The 18,010-nt window shown below is 45.4% G+C and overlaps 1 protein-coding gene and 1 long non-coding RNA gene across 2 annotated transcripts in view; one reads left to right on the top strand and one right to left on the bottom strand.

The window, feature by feature from the left end:
* LOC119970216 overlaps positions 1–18,010 on the top strand; it is a 107,380-nt gene that overhangs the window by 43,428 nt on the left and 45,942 nt on the right. The gene's annotated exons all lie outside the window — the stretch shown is intronic.
* The window catches only part of LOC119970215 (neuromedin-K receptor-like), a 106,765-nt gene continuing 102,131 nt past the window's right edge, over positions 13,377–18,010 (bottom strand). The window contains exon 5 of the mRNA XM_038804472.1: positions 13,377–17,670. Coding sequence (XP_038660400.1) covers positions 17,355–17,670 — 316 coding nt within the window. The 3' untranslated portion in view covers positions 13,377–17,354. The remainder of the gene's footprint in view (positions 17,671–18,010) is intronic.

Raw genomic sequence — 18,010 nt, 5'->3', positions numbered from 1 at the left:
TCAGGCCTACGCGCTGTTTGTACACTGCATATCAGAAAGAAACTTTCTTTTTGACTTGCATTTAAATGTTGCCTATCACACCCCCATGATATCCCATGTGCTTCACAGCTAATTCAGTACTTTTAAAGTGTAGACACTGCCGGAATGTAGGAAATGCAGGAGCTAATTTACATACAGAGAATTTCAGTCAACTGAGAGAAAGATGGATACAAAAAAAATAAAAAGAAAATAATGTTCAATGATGCATTCTCTTTGTTATCAATACAGTAATCTTTATTTGTGTCACAAGTAGGCTTACATTAACACGGCAATGAAGTTACTGTGAAAATCCCCTAGTTGCCACATTCTGGTGCCTGTTGGGGTACACAGAGGGACAATTCAGAATGTCCAAATTATCTAACAGCACGTCTTTCGGGACTTGAGAGAGGAAACCAGAGCACCAGGAAGAAACCCACGCAGACACGGGGAGAACGGGCAGACTCATCGAAGACAGTGACCCAAGCTGGGAATCGAATCAGGGTCCTTGGTGCTGTGAAACAACAGCGCTAACCACTGTGCTACCATGCCACCCTTACACATGTGTGTGTATGTGTTTCTGGGTGTATAGAATCCTGTGCATCACAGTTACTGTTTGATGGAGCTGTATAAAATGCTCGTTAGGCCACAGCTAGAGTATTGTGTTCAGTTCTGGTTGCCACGCTATAGGAAGGATGTGATTGCACTGGATAGAGAGAAGATTCACCAAGATGTTGCCTGAGTGGAGTGTTTCAGCTATGAGGAGAGGCTGATTAGGCTGAAAAGGCGGAGTGGGGATAGCTGGTTTAGCTCAGTGGGCCAGACAGCTGGTTTGTGAAGCAAGGTGGGTTCAATTCCCACATCAGCTGAGAATTCTGAATTTTCCCTCAGTGTACCCGAACAGGTACCGGAATGTGTTGACTAGGGGCTTTTCACAGTAACTTCATTGCAGTGTTAATGTAAGCCTACTTGTGACAGTAAAGGTTATTTATTTATTTTGTTTTATTGAGGTGTACCAAATTATGAGGGACTGAGATAGGGTAAACAGGAAGAAACTTTGCCCCTTAGTAGAGGGGACAATAACCAGGGGGCATAGGTTTAAGGTAAGGGACAGGAGATTTGAGGAAAAACATTTACTCCCAGAGGGTGGCAAGAATCTGCCTGAAAGGGTGGTAGAGGCAGGAACTCCCATAACATTTAAGAAGCATTTAGATGAGCACTTGAGACATTATAGCATGCAAGGCTACAGACCAAGTGAAGGAAAATGGGATGAGAATAGACAGGTGCTTGATGGCTAGTGCAGAACACTGGGCCGAAGGGCCTCTTTCTGTGCTATAAAACTCTACGACTCTAATGCCAAGAATGAGATTGACTGGTAATATGGAATTATTGGGTGGTGTTATTATTGGAGATTTTATTTACTTCAGTGAAGACAGGTCGTTAGTAACGTACAGACTGTAAACAATTTTATTCAAACGGAATGTTGCCTGGAAATCCTGCAGAAGTATTCTGAAGTCCTGAATGTTATAGTTTCTTTCCACTGCCCTTCAATTTGACTGAATGGGAGAGGTGGGTTATCAATTATAATGCATTAGTTGCTCAGTTGGAATAGTAGTTAATGTCAGCATTGGGTCCATGGATTTGCTGAGTTCCTGAAACACAACAATGAAAGCAAGGCAAGTGCACAGCAATAAATGATGGCGTAAAATCATTGTCAGGTTAATATTTCAATATTCAGTACTGAAATCTGCTTTCTTACCTGTGAGCGGGAAAAGGCTTTGCTCACAGCACCTTTGCTGAGAGGTTACTTTCACCCTTTGAAGGTGGCTTTCTGCACCTTCGGTGTTTACTCCATCACATCAGGGTGGCTGCAGCTTAGCAACAACAGTATTGTGGCTCATAGACTGTAGCTGCGCACCAGAGAGGGAACCAGCCGAGAGGTGTGTCTCAGAGGAGGCACTACTCATGAAACAGGTCTCCAGGCAGAAGCTAAGTGTTATGTATCAGAGAATACATGCCTGCTGGTGAAGCGCCATGTGCCGTGTAGTGACATCAACACCGTGTTTTACACGGGCTTTCAGTTCTCCATCTTAGATTGTATGAGTAACACCTCTTAATAAAACCTCTCATCGTGTTTGAAAGAATCCAGAGTGTGGGCGATTCCATACCATGGGCTGGATTCTCCGCTGCGGGATGCTCCATTTTGCTGGCAGCCCGGGGGTTTCCTGATGGCGTGGGGCTGCCCCATAATGGGAAACTCCATTCACCAGCCGGCCAAACGGAACATCCCGCCGTGCTGAAGCACAAATCTGGCCTGGTGAGACGGAAAATTCAGCCCCATGTCTCTTTGCGACAAACTTAGAGATCTAACAAAATAGAAAACCGACGGCAACGATTGGGGAAAGAAAACAAATAGCTGAAAGTAGAAAATCGTCAACAAAAACAACAGAGGCGACTTCGACATCAGATAAATATTCTCGGGACACTGGAATAACGTCCCAGTAGGTACCACCTACTGAAGGAACAGAAGGCACTTCCAAGATCTCGAGTAGCCAGGTCCCAGAGCATCAAATTTAACCTAAAAGGAATAGATGTCCACTGAAGAGACTGTTTCATTGAGTTGTATATATGTATAGAGATAATACATAATTGGTCTGTTCTAATCGTTGTCATTGTACTAAAGAAATAAAGGGGGAGGGGTGTTATGTATCAGAGAATACATCCCTGCTGGTGAAGAGTCACGTGGTCTGTCATAACGTCGACCAAGTGTTCTGTGCGGGCTTCAGTTCTCCATCTTTAATTGTATGAGCAATATCCCGTAATAGAACATTGCATCGTGTTTGTAAGAATCCAGAGTGTGGGCATCACCATAACGTTTCTCTTTGTGGCAAACTTAGAGATATAACTTAGAGATAGGTGGATTGGCCATGCTAAATTGCCCGTAGTGTAAGGTTAATGGGGGGATTGTTGGGATACGGGTTACGTGGGTTTAAGTGGGGTGATCATTGCTCGGCACAACATCGAGGGCCGAAGGGCCTGTTCTGTGCTGTACTGTTCTATCTATCTAACAGAAAGTTACCTTGATATATCTGGACATCAGTCTTTCAGGAGGATCAGATGACCCGTCAAGTGATAGCAGACATCTACCATCACCTAAAGGAAGACCATAAGACATAGGAGCAGAAGTAGGCCATTTGGCCCATCAAGTCTGCTCTGCCATTCAATGTGATGATAATCCTTAACGCCTCTTTTCTGTCTTATCTCCATGACCCCTGATTCCCTTACTGATGGCCAGGTGCATTTGTAAACCATGTGGGCTTTCACTCTTTCAGGCAAGCCCCTAATCTCTTTGGAGTTAAGTGATGGTAGATAAGCAGCAAGTGATAATCCTGTAAACTTGACTCCTCCGCAGAAATCCCAACCCTAAAACCAAACAGCACTACAATGAGTGCTACATGGTGCAACCTGTATGGCTTCCTGGAGGCAGAGACCGGCTTCTCAGATCCCCGCTTCGACTGGAGATGCTCATGGATAACATCCGCTGGGTTTTGGAACCTGTGAGGGGTTTTCCAAAGACTGTGCCATCTGCACCGTGTAGGAACCAACTTGACCATTGGGAGATGAAGCAGCATGTGGGGTACAGCGACTAACTGAGAGGTGGGCTCTAGGTAAGAATGGAAGCACTCTGAATGAAGTCCCCACTTCCATGACTTTTATCCCTAGAGGGTTCAAATTATGCCTATTGAGTGTCATTGCAGGAATATAAATCTCATCGTTAAAAGGGTCACATACAAGACCTAAAATTCCGAAGTGATTTTAATCGCTAAGTTTTTAACTGAGGCAGCAATTTCCTGAACTCATGCGGAGGTTGATAGTAAACCTTTGTTTTCATGAGGCTGGTGTGAATATTTAAATCATCCAGTAATTCGTGCTCATGGGGAATCACTTTCCTGCTGCAAATTACCGATCAATTTAATCATTAATAACAATGTGCGCGCGGTGGGGGGGGGGGGGGGGGGGGGGGGCAACTAGCTCCGTGGGCTAGTTGACTAACATGTGCTTCAGAATAACACCTGCAATGTGGGTTCAATTCCCACTCTGACTAACATAGACTTGGGACCTACCTCCTCACATGCCTTATGCTTTATGTGGAGTGGTGCCCCTCAAGTTATCTAACCAATTGTATGACTATTCCCAGTAAAGGGAGATGCCCACAGTCCCTGGTCGACTGTGACTAATAATGGATCAGATCAAAGCTCTGTGGTCCTGTCGCATCCAGTCGTGAATGGTGGTGGGCAATGGTGGAGGAGGAGGCTCTAAACTTATCCCCATTCTCGATGATGGAGGATCCAGCACATCAGTGCAAAAGACAAGGCTGAAGCATTTGCAACAAACTTCAAACAGAAGTGCTGAGTGGATGATCCATCTCAGTCTCCTCCAGAGGTCCCCAGCATCACAGAAGCCGGTCTTCAGCCAATTTGATTCACCCTACGCGATATCAAGAAAAGGCTGAAGGCACTGGATACTGTAAAGGTTCTGGGTCCTGACAATAATCTGGTAATAGTAATGAATACTCGTGCTCCAGAACCTGCTGCACCCCTAGCCAAGCTGTTCCAGTACAGCTGCAACACTGGCAACTATCTGGCAATGTGGAAAATTGCCCAGGTATGTCCTGCACACAAAAAGCAGGACAAAACCAACTCAGCCAATTTCCATCCCTTCAGCCTACTCTTGATCATCAGTAAAGTGATGGAAAGAGTAATCAACAGTGCAATTAAGAATTACGTGCTGAGCAGTAACTTGCTCCCTGACGCTCAGTTTGTGTTCTCCCAGGCCCACTAAGTTCCAGACATCATTACAGCTTTAATTCAAACATGCACAAAAGAACTGAACTTTAGAGGTTAGGTGAGAGTTAATGCCCTTGATATCTAGGCAAAGTTTAACCGAGTGTGGCACCAAGGAATCCTTGCAAAACTTGAGTCAATGGGAATCAGGGGGAAGATTTCTCCATGGGTGGGATCATATCTGGCACAAACAAAGATAGTTGTGGTGGTTCCAGGTCAATCGTCTCAGTTCCAGGACGCCACTTCAGGAGTTCCTCAGGATGGTGTCCAAGGCTCAACCATCAATGACCTTCCTTTCATCATAACGTCAGACGTGCAGATGTTCGTGATTGCACAATGTTCAGCGCCATTCACAGACTTATCAAATACTGAAGCAGTCTACGTCCAGGTGCAGCAAGACCTGGACAAGTGGCAAGTAACATTCGTGTCATACAGGTGCCAGACAATGACCATCTCCAACAAAAGAGAATTTAACCTTTGGCCCTTGACATTCAATGGTATGGCTATTGCTGAATTCCCCACTATCAATGTTCTGGGGGTTACTGTTGACTAAAAACTGAACTGGATTAGCCATATAAATACTGTGGCTACAAGAGCAAGTCAGAGGCTAGACATTCTGTGGCAAATAACTCACCTCCTGACTACCCAAAGCTTATTCAGCACCTAAAAGGCACAAGTCAGAATTAGAACATAGAACATAGAACAGTACAGCACAGAACAGGCCCTTCGGCCCTCAATGTTGTGCCGAGCCATGATCACCCTACTCAAACCCATGTATCCACCCTATACCCGTAACCCAACCCCTCTTAACCTTACTTTTATTAGGACACTACGGGCAATTTAGCATGGCCAATCCACCTAACCCGCACATCTTTGGACTGTGGGAGGAAACCGGAGCACCCGGAGGAAACCCACGCACACAAGGGGAGGACGTGCAGACTCCACACAGACAGTGACCCAGCCGGGAATCGAACCTGGGACCCTGGAGCTGTGAAGCATTTATGCTAACCACCATGCTACCCTGCTGCCCCTAATTGTGATGGAATACTCCCCACTTGCCAGGATGCAGCTCCAACAACACTGATGAAGCTTGACAACATCCAGGACAAAGCAGCTCACTTGATTGGCACTCCATCCACAAACATTACTTCCCTCCACCAACGACGCACAGTAGCAGCTGTGTGTACCATCTACAAGATGCACTGCAGGAACTCACCAAGCCTTCTTAGATAGCTTCTTCCAAACCCACAACCACTACATTCAGAAGTACCAGGGCAGCAGATACATGGACACCACCAGCTGGAAGTTCCCTTCCAAACCACTCACCATCCTGAGTTGGAAACATATAGCCGTTTGTTGGGGCTCTTATTTTACCTTCTAATAAGAGTCGATAGTCTGGTTGATTGGAGGTATCAAAATACGATTTATTGTTAATTATTCACTTGAATACACTTGGTTGAGAAATGAATGAAAATTTTAGAAATAAAATGTCAAACAATACATAAAAGGGTCAAACCCACGGCAAAAAAGTATAAAACATAAAAGCATAAAGAAATCGCAAACGTTTAGATGATTCAAGAACTCAACAATGCAGGGATTCAGGAACAAGACCTTGGCCACGAGGTCCTACTCTTAAGGAATTTCTTATCTCTGGTTTAATCCCTCATTTACTCTCATTGGTTTCTAATGCTCAACAGGGACCTCCTGATTTGTTCAAATGGGTGTCTATTACTCAGAGGATAATTTATTAATCACATTTTGGACATTACCTAAGATTGACTGGTGCCTATCAAGACTGGCTCAGCATCTGCGCGCGCAGCTTTAGGAAGATTACTGGATATGTTTATCGCGCCACAGCTCAGCCCAGAGACATTGCTGTAACTGATTAGTTGACATATTCTTGTTGCTGAATACACAGGAATTCACCATGTGAAACATTGACTAAAACAATATCTGGATTCCCACATCTAATTCATAATGTGAAATAATGACTGGATTCTCACAGTCAAGATACTTTTAATAATTTTTACCTCTGCTAAATGCATTCAATTAGCATCATGAATAAATCAATAAATCAATACTCTATCACCGTTCCTTCACTGTCACTGAGTCACAATCCTGGAAGTACCCCCCGCCCCCAACAGCACTGTGGATGTACCTACACAGTGTGGATGTGCCAACACAGTGTGGATGTACCTACATAGTGTGGATGTACCTACACAGTGTGGATGTACCTATACAGTGTGGTGTACTTACACAGTGTGGATGTACCTACACAGTGTGGATGTACCTACACAGTGTGGATGTACTTACACAGTGTGGATGTACCAACACAGTGTGGATGTACCTACACAGTGTGGATGTATTTACACAGTGTGGATGTACTTACACAGTGTGGATGTACCTACACAGTGTGGATGTACCAACACAGTGTGGATGTACCTACACAGTGTGGATGTACTTACACAGTGTGGATGTACCTACACAGTGTGGATGTACCTACACAGTGTGGATGTACCAACACAGTGTGGATGTACCTACACAGTGAGGATGTACTTACACAGTGTGGATGTACCTACACAGTGTGGATGTACCTACGCAGTGTGGATGTACGTACACAGTGTGGATGTACCTACACAGTGTGGATGTACTTACACAGTGTGGACTGCAGCAGCTCAAGATGGCAGCTCACAACCACCTTCTCCAGGGTAATTAGGGATGAGAAATAAATGATGATCTAGCCGCGATGCCTACATCGCAGAAATGAATTTTAAAAAGCACCTCTGACTGTGCAGCACCCCCTCAACACTGCAATAGGTATTTCTTATAGAACAGTACAGCACAGAACAGGCCCTTTGGCCCTCGATGTTGTGCCGAACAATGATCACCCTACTCAAACCCACGTATCCACCCTATACCCGTAACCCAACAACCTTAACCTTTACCTTAACCCTTAACCTTACTTTTTCGGACCCTACGGGCAATTTAGCATGGCCAATCCACCTAACCCGCACATCTTTGGACTGTGGGAGGAAACCGGAGTACCCGGAGGAAACCCACGCACACACGGGGAGGACGTGCAGACTCCGCACAGACAGTGACCCAGCCGGGAATCGAACCTGGGACCCTGGAGCTGTGAAGCATTTATGCTAACCACCATGCTACCGTGCTGCCCTATTGATAGTCAGGGATGGTTAGATTGTCAAGGAGTATCTGAGGGTCAGGGGCGGTCAGAGGGTCAGGGGGGTGTCGGGCAGGTGGTTTCAGTTATAAAGTTATCCAGTCGTTAGATATTGGCTGGAATTCTCCATTGCGATGGACTTTTTCCACCGGCAGCGCACTCCATCTGTTGGTTTCCTGGCGGCGTGGGGCGGCTTCAATGGGAAATCCCATTAACACGCTGCGTGAGTATATAATCCCGCCGGCAGTGAACGACGCGGTACCGAGAAGCACGCGGCTGGGGAAACGGAGAATCCTGCCCATTCTCCTGTCTAACATTTCCTGGGCATTGATCCAGAGTCGCCGACTCTAACTGAGTAGGAGACATTTTAAGGGCGGTGGTGGTGGGGTGGGGTAGTGGTGCCGGGGAACAGGAAAATTGCTTGCCTGAAGTTGGAACATTTGGCCAATTTCCACGGGGCCCTTGCTTTGGGCTTCCCCTGAGGCCCCCTCCACCCACCCCCCCAGCACATCTCCAGGGGTCTCTAGGGTACCACCATCAGGAGGACGGACGATCTCATCCCTTGCATTTCACATTTTGGAATACTTTGCGCTCCATCTCCCTCATATCTAGTGTTTCACTCAACATACCTCAAGGATAATATTAGCAGGTGTGGTGTAAAGTATGTGTAACCGTGTTGTATTGTTTCCCTTGCAATGTGAAACATTTGCATTGAGCAATTTCCTCTCCATTCCACCCATCACAGCTTTGATGAAAAACCCATTGATGTGTGTAAACAGCTTCTACTAAACGTCAGCTAAAGTTCAACGGAAGCAGCAGAACGTGCCTTAAGTAATTGACACAATTATATACATCCTTTGAGACCAGGCAGTCTTGCAAGTTGATGCATCTAGCCTATGTGTATTGCTCATCAGTGTCAGTATCATTTATCAGTACAATGTCTGTGCTATTTGCCAGCAGACAATGTACATGCTGTTTATCAGTTCAGTCTCCACCACGTTGTTTATCACTACCCCAACAATTTTATTATCATAGATTTGATTATTTAGAAATCAGCTTCCATTGATGGCAAGGATTGGCTTGAGAAATGTTTTACAATCAACCATTCCAAGTGTTGCTGCATACATTTCTGCATCATAAATGGCACACATTTCAATGGTATATTCACTCTGTATTTTGGGTTTTATTTTCATTAACAACACGGTACACTAAAACTTAGACTTGGAGTATTTTTGACACATAGTTTAAAACATATCAAAGTTGCATGTTTCACATTTAGACACAGAATCGGCACTGGAGAACACAAACGCACTGTTTAAAACCCACCTGCATTTTACTTAATAACTTTAGTATAGTAAAAGAATGAACATTGTAGCCATACTATTTACATTAAACAACATTGATCTTGTAAGCGGTAAAGTCCACGCTTTTCAATGGTTGAAGACGTATCTCAGACACACCCAAGAAGACATCACAAGTTAAACAATGATAATGTTCAAAGACATTGATAATTGAAACCTTTTTGACTACATTTTATAGGGTACATGTGGTCATAACTACAACATGACAATCATGCTGTACACAGCTTAGTCAGTAATATATAATCGTAAAAAGCTGAAAACACTCAACAGATAAGGTAGCATCTGTGGAGAAACAAAGTCAACATTTAAAGGCAATGGTTCTTTTGAAGACTAGGTGATATTACAGGTGAGCAGCAATTAAACTGAAACACGACAAGTGTAAGGCTCAAGAAGGAAAAAAATACCGGATGTCCACATGAAAGGAAATAGTACAACCAGTGAAGTGCTTGGGTGGTGGACAGGAGAGTTAAGTGGCAGACGTGATCCTAGTATGATCAGAAGTTTTCAACATTAATGTTAAGATCAGAGGGCAAAGCGACAACACAAGGAAGAGCTGTTCCTCGATCTTACTTTGAGCATCACTGAAATAGTGACAAAGCCCAAAGAGGGAGTGGTCAGGGAGAGTGGGGCAGAGTTGAAATGGCAAGCAATGAGAGAGTTCAGGGTCACAACCGCAAACACTCTGGAGGTGGTGTTTTGCAAAGCAGTCCTCTAAACTGTTCTTGGTCTCCCAATGTAGAGGAGACCACATCTACTGAGTTCAATCAATGTCTCAGCAGGTCAGTGTCGCCAGTGTCATCAGCTGTGCCCTTTCTGTTGCTCTGCTGTGTTTGGTTCTGTATTAGGTAACATCTAAGCCCTGAATTTCAGCTGTAACCCCATTGGAGGTGAGGCAGATAAGAGGGTTTACTGCCACCTGTTTGATGAAGTTGTGGTATTGCTCAAATTCCAAGGGAATTGAGGTTTGTGAGTAATCTCTGGACCGGCAGTATGAGGCAATGAGGTGGAGAAAAAAATGAATGGCGGTTTTCAGGAAATGTTAGAAAATTGTGTTTTGTGGGTGCAGAAGAGAATCTCATCTGGTATGAGTATCAGGAATATGGTTGACTCGGGGAATAAAACAAGCAAGTGAGAAGCCATAGGGATTTGAAGGAGCCAGATCATTTCTCAATTGGTTTAAGAGATCCTATCATGTAGAAGGCTACTTACTGCTTGATCCAGTTGATCTCCTGGGATGGATGATTGCCGAAGGGGGAAGGATGGGAGCGGGTTGGTGTTTTGTTTTAAACTAAAAAAAAAGTCTTAATCACTTCCCTGAAGTTGGTGGTCATGAAGACCACTGAGGAATCCTGAGTGTAGAAAACCTAATGATGCAAAAGTTCAGCAAATCTGGCAGCAATACCGCTAATTATCCACCTAAATTATAGCAGGTCCATTACAATCGGAATCATATTTTACGGCCAATGTTTCAAATTCCTCAGTCACTAATCCGGAGATCGGGAGCTGGATTCTCCGCCCCGCCGCGGCACTTTTCTGCCCCGACTCGCCAGCGGGATTCTCTATTACGCTGACCGGTCAATGGGGTTTCCCATTGTGGGGCAGCCCCACGCCGTCGGGAAACTCCTGGGTACCCATGCTCTGTCCATCAGCAGGACAGACCCAACGGAGGTGGTGGCATAATTATATACAGTTGGCAGGCAGTGCCACTGGGCTCCTCAACATTGACTCCAGACCCCATGAAATTTCATAGAATCATAGAATTTACAGTGCAGATGGAGGCCATTTGGCCCATTGAGCCTACACTGGCCCCTGGCAGAGCACCCTACCTAAGCTCACACCTCCACCACATCCCCGTAACCCAGCAACCCCGTCTAACACTTGGACACTACAGGGCAATTTAACGTGACCAATTCACCCAAACTGCACATCTTTGGACTGTGGGAGGAAACCGGAGCACCCGGAGGAAACCCACGCAGACACGGGGAGAACGTGCAGTCTCTGCACAGACAGATTCCAAGCCGGGAATCAAACTTGGGTCCCTGGCGCTGTGAAGCAACAGTGCTAACTACTGCGCTACTGTGCCACCCTGTTTTATGGCATCAGGTCAAACTTAGGCAAATAATGTTTCTGCTGATTACCACCTAATGCCCCATATCCTGGAACTCCCTCCATAACAGCATTGCCGGTGTGTATACACCACCTGGACTGCAGTGGTTCGAGAAGGCGGTTCACCACCACCTTCTCAAGGGCAATTAGGGAAGGGCAGTAGATGTTGTCCACACGGATTTTAGTAAGGCATTTGACGATGTCCCACATTGGCAAACTGGTCAGAAAAGTAATAGCCCATTGTGATACAGGGGAATCCATAGAACAGAATCCATAGAATTCCTACAGTCCAGAAGGAGGGCATTCAATCCATCAAGCCTGCATTGACCCTCTGCCTAGGCTCACTCCCCCGCCCTATCCCCGTAACCCCACCTAACCTGCACATCTTTAGATTGTGGGAGGAAACTGGAGCACCTGAAGGAAACCCACGCAACCACAGGGTGAATGTGCAAACTACACACAGACAGTCACCCAAGGCCGGAATTGAATACGGGTCCTGGCGCTTTGAAGCAGCAGTGATAACCACTGTGTCACCGTGCTGACCATAATCCAGAGAACTGTGAGATATTGCATTTGAGAAGGGCAGATAAAGCAAGGGAATACACAATAAACTGGAGGTTATTGAGAGGGATAGATAGTTGAGAGATAAAAGCAAATTACTGCGGATGCTGGAATCTGAAACCAAAGAGAAAATGTTGGAAAATCTCAGCAGGTCTGGCAGCATCTATAGGGACAGAAAAGAGCTAAGGTTTCAAGTCCAGATGACCCTTTGTCAAAGCTAAAAGACAGAGAGTGGGAAATATTTATACTGTGGAGTGAGAATGAAAGGTGAGTCGTAGCCACAGAAACCCAGGGAAACCGGGTGCTTATGGCTACAGAAACCAAGAGGAAAGAGTGCTAATGGCAGTCCCCAGAGAGAACAAAAGATGTGAAAGGTCAAACAGCAGAGAAACTAACACCAGAGGATGAACTGTGACAGATGTAGATGTGGGGGGAGGGGAAGCAAAGGGGAGAAAGGGTAACGAAATGTGGATAAGATGGGGGGAGGGTTGTAAATATATATAAAGAAAGACAAGAAAGAAAGAAATGGGAAAAGATAGTTAAAAAGAAATGGAATGAACACAAAAGGGTCGAGGTGGGGTAGAGCTGATCATCTGAAGTTGTTGAATTCGATGTTCAGACCAGAAGGCTGTAGCGTGCCTAACCGGAAGATGAGATGTTGTTCCTCCAGTTTGCGTTGCGCTTCACTGGAACATTGCAGCAGGCCAAGAACAGACATGTAGACATGGGAGCAGGGTCTTGTGTTAAAACGACAAACAACGGGGAGGTCAGGGTCCTGAATGTGCACAGACTGAAGGTGCTCAGCAAAGCGATCACCCAGTCTGCGTTTGGTCTCTCCGATATAGAGGAGACCACATTGGGAGCAGCGAATGCAGTAGACCAAATTGGAAGAGGTGCAAGTGAAACGCTGCTTAACCTGAAATGAGTGTTTTGGGTCTGGGATGTTAAGCATGGAAGAGGTAAAGGGGCAGGTGTTACACCTTCTGAGATTGCATGCGAAGGTGCCATGGGTGATGGGAGAGGTACTGGGTATGGTGGAGGAGTGGACTAGACTATCTCGGAGGGAACAGTCTCTGTGGAATGCTGACAGAGGTCGTGAAGGGAAGATATGTTTGGTGGTGGCATCACGCTGCAGTTGGCGAAAATGGCGGAGGATTATGCTTTGCATACGGAGCCTGGTGGGGTGAAATGCAAGAACGAGTGGGAGGGAGAGGAGGGGGCGAGGGTAGTGGCGTGGGAGATGGACCGCACACTGTTGAGGGCCCTGCCAACAACTGTCAGTGGGAAATCACGGTTGACGCAGACGGAACACATTTTCAAAGCACCATTTTGGAAAGTGGCATCATCGGAACAAATGCGGCGGAGGCGAAGGAGCTGAGAATTGAGAGACCTTGGAGTGCATGTCCACAGTTCTCTGAAGGTAGCAGGACAAGTGGATAAGATGGTAAAGAATGCTTTACTTCATTGGAAGAGGTATAGAATACAAAAGTGGGGATGTAATGATGGAACTGTGTGAGAACACTGCTAAGCCCACAGCTGGAATTTCGCAGTTCTGGTCACTGCATCTCAGGACGGATATAATTCCCCTGGAGAGAGTTCAGAGGAGATTTGTCAGGGACTGGAAAATTGCAACTCTGAGGAATGAATAGGCTGGTGTCGTTTTCCTTGGAACTGCAGGAGCTGAGGGGTGGTCTGATTATGAAGGCCCTGGATAGAGTAGACAGGAATGCCCGGTTTCTCCTAGTGGAGAGTTCAAATATCACTGAGCACAGGTTTAAGATGCATGGTAGAAGGATTAGGGGGAACGTGAGGGAAATCATTTTCATCCAGAGGGTGATGAGTGTCTGGAATTCTCTGCCTGGTTTGGTGGTGGAGGCAGAAACCCTCAACTCATTTAAAAGCTACCTGGACCTGCACCCAAAGTGCTGGAACCTGCAAGGCTACAGACCAGGTGCTGGAAGGCAGATTAGAATGGGCAGCTAGTTTTTTTATTTTTTGGCTGGCAAAGGCATGGGTTGAATGGTCTTTTTCTGTGCCATATCCTTTCTCTGGTTCTATTATGGAATACTCCTTAATTGCCTGGATGAATACCACTGTAATTACACTCAAGATGCTCAACACTGTCCAGGACAAAGAAGCCCGGTTCAGCCTTAAACATTCACTTCCTCCACCACCAGTGCACCCTGCAGCAGCATGTTCTATTCACAAGATGCACTGCAACAACTCACCAATGCTCCGTCAGCAGCATCTTCCAAATCTGCCACCCCTACCACCTAGAAGGACAAGGGCAGTAGATGCATGGGAACACCACCACCTGCAAGTTCCCTTCCAAGTTACACACCAACCTGACTTGGAACTATAGCGTCGTTATTTACATTGCTGCATCAAATTCCTCAAATCACAACCCCCTCACAGCACTTTGGGAGTGCCTACACAACATGGACTGCAGCGGCTCAAAAGGATGTCTTACCACCATCTTACCAAGGGATGGCCAATAAATGTTGGCAGTCAGCAATGCCCACTTGGCACCATTTCTTTCTTGTGTTAAAATGGCAAGCAACGGGGAGGTCAGGGTCCTGAATGCGCACAGACCGAAGATGCTCAGCAAAGCGATCACCCAGTCTGTGTTTGGTCTCTCCGGTATAGAGGAGACCACATCGGGAGCAACGAATGCAGTAGACCAAATTGAAAGAGGGGCAAGTGAAACGCTGCTTAACCTGGAATGAGTGTTTTGTGCCTGGGATGTTAAGCATGGAAGAGGTAAAGGGGCAGGTGAAAGAAAAGCAACCAGAAAACAAACCTTTTACCTCACAACTGCATCCCACGCCCCACTTTTCTATTTATTTGTTGTTATGATTGACTGAGCTGGGTGCAAAAAGATTCTTAGGTGGCCATTAGGTGGCCACTTATGGGCCTGAATTGGGGAAAGGCCCTGTCCACTTGCCAGTAAAACCATGTCTGGGTCGGGGTGGGAGAAGGAATACCGCCCATGCTGTTTGATGCTCCCCTCCCGCCTCAGAGCCTGCTGGTTGACTCATGTTTGGCAGATTAGTGAGTACCAATTTACCTATTCTTATCCATTTTACTTTCTCAAAAAGTAGAGAGCAACTTTTAAAACTGCAAGGGAAAATGGCCAACACGCAAGATGAAAATCCAGGTATAGAATTGGGAAAACAAATTGCATCCCGGATCCCACAAAAGGTACATGGCAACCAGTCGAGGGGACAAGGATTTGTTCAGAACCAAGGTCCTATGAAGTCATTGCACACAAAGGCATGATGGTAAGACAGAACTGAGGACAAATCAGATCCATTCCAACTCCTCAACCGCCATAGCATTCTATTGCATCGTGGACAAATTCCCAAATGCAACTAGGAACAACATCCATAGATAGCAATCCCATGGATCACTGAGAGCAAACAAAGAAACCTCCAAACAATTTACCATTACAAGATCTTATATTACTTTTATGCTTTAGATATTCATAGGTTAATCAATTCCATATACTTAGGTAATAGTAACTAAACATGAACCTGCATTGTAAATAGTTATACTTCTTTGAAAGGGGGGGAAAGTAACTTTAAAAAGAAAAGGGGTGTTATAACCTGATTTTAAGAAATATCAGCATGGCATCAATAGAAGGGAAATGTGTCATGCAGCCCAGCCTGAGTTTCACTTTTGCATTGCGTGGAGCACACGCACAGCTCTGATGTTTTCAAGCTTCATAGCAATGTATAACAATTCTCATGTGTTTACACAATCCCTTATGAATGATTGATGCTTTGTAAATATGGTAAATAAGCCTAAGGTATTGTTACAACATTACAACAATACAACAGATACTAACAGTGCCCTCAGCAACTAGCTGATGTATACCACATGTGGAACACTTTCTCACCGGGACAGTCTGGATTTACTGATGTTTTCCGCATACTCCCCCCCCCCCCCCTCCCCCATTGCTTTAGCTTCAATGGTGTTCCTAGATGCTCTTTGTTTTAATTTATGTTCTACACATCATTTCTTAATCTGCTCGACTTCAAGCTCTGGATAAGGACTCTCCACCAATGTATTTGAAGAGCTTGCAAGGCTGAGAATTTAGAACATGATCCCATTCATTTAGCTTGTTGGCAAAGCTCAAATGGAGTCACCTACAGAATCTTGGTAATTACTTGAGAAATTTACGCAATGCAATAAATTGAGAGGCAGACAATAAGTGATTGCTCACACCAGAACGCCTTCCTTCACCCTCGCTTTCCCAGTGGTCGAGTTTCCATCCATATTTTATATACACTTGATGGGTTAATAAAAACAACGTAGTTTCAAAACCCAGGCCATTTTGATTTTGACAGAAGAATTACACACTTCACAATGGGAGGACAAAAATGGCTCATTGCTGAGTATTTCTAAAAGTTATTCAGTACACCACGGGCTCTGTTTCACTCTTTTGTAGGGAAAAGAAATGAACAAGCTTGCATTGAAAATGGTCCTTTCACATCCACAGGTAACCCTAATGAACTCGGTAGTTTCAATGAATTACTTTTGAGGTGCAGTCACTGTTTATTTTAGGTATAAAGGGCAGCCACAATTACAGGGAACAAACTTTCAGAAACAGCAAATCCGATTCTCAGCTGTTGTTTGAAGGATGGCTTTTTGTCAGGACAATTTTCTGCTTTTCCTCATCTAGTGCTAAGGGGTGGGCGGGCTTTGATGCGGATTACTTTTATTTCAGCGAGACACAGGTAGTGTGATTGTGGCACTCGCTGTTCATTGGCAGTTCATCAATGTAGGCACCACATTTATTTCCTGACTAATCAGTGGTGGTTCTTTTAAGGACCACTGGCTGGGTTGCCCCATGCCTCGTTCCAATGGGTAGAACATGGCATTCCCTCTCCACCCATTGAAACATGAAAATTGCACCAGTGTCCTTCAAAAACAGCAAAGGGCCGGACTTGCAGATTCAGAGGAGGCTCCTGCCTGAACCAGGAGGGAACTCCGGCTCGTCATCTGCATGACGGCTCGGAGTCTACAGCAGGAATGGAATCGCATGTTCAGCTCTGCTTCTGCCTGGTCAAGGCCATAAAAATGGGTCACATCAGGTTGGTACGCCTGACGATGCAGCACCAACCTAGAATAGGGTTTCATCATTGGAATGGGACTTGAATTCATGGTCATTTGTTGCAAGAGTTGAGATGGCCTCCAACTGAGCCAAACTGATACGAAGGAACCAGCTTCCATGTTGAATTGAGCATGCCCAGTTGACTAATGGAAAAAACACAATCTACAGTTCTATGAGTATTCGTCCAAAGAGGTGTTTGTCTGACTGAAGAAGCTTGAACTTCTGGAAGTGTTTTTGGAATTACTTCGCGAGTGTCCATTAAAACTCATATTCCGTAAAGTTGTGCCCTTTTTGTTGCAAGCCTCTGCATGATCATTTTCAGAGGTGTCAAACTCCACCGTCATATTGGACTCCATGCGGGAGATGGTATAGGCGCTGTTCTGTCGGGTGGGCTGAAACCTGGTTGATTGTAGTTCCAGCTGATCGTAGGTGGAAAATTCAATGAAGGGGCACCATCGAAAAGCCCTCTTGAACCCTGCTCGAAATCTGCAAGCATACAGACAAAAAAGAATGCTAAAGGCACCTGAGTATCCTAATGTTAGGTAAAGTGAACCCCAACTATACAGGGACTGAAACTCAGTAACATAGGTATGTGAGCCATAATGCAACTTCCACCAACTCCACTGCTGATCCTGCCGAGCATAGTGAGGTCAAAGGCCGGTACCGAAAGTTACAGGTCATTGTTGGGGATGAGGGCTTAGGGTAAACGCCCCTTGAAGAGACAAGAAATTTCAGTCGATGTGTATTGGGAGAGGGCTGTTTTCCCTCTCATTGTTCCCTCCCTCTCCCAAGAGGGAAAAACTGCCCTTCGAGCCTGCTTCACCGT

Source organism: Scyliorhinus canicula, chromosome 8 (assembly GCF_902713615.1).
Source record: "Scyliorhinus canicula chromosome 8, sScyCan1.1, whole genome shotgun sequence".
In the NCBI taxonomy this organism is placed as follows: domain Eukaryota; kingdom Metazoa; phylum Chordata; class Chondrichthyes; order Carcharhiniformes; family Scyliorhinidae; genus Scyliorhinus; species Scyliorhinus canicula.
The sequence above is the reverse complement of the archived record's forward strand: the minus strand, read 5'-3'. Positions and strand labels throughout refer to the sequence as shown.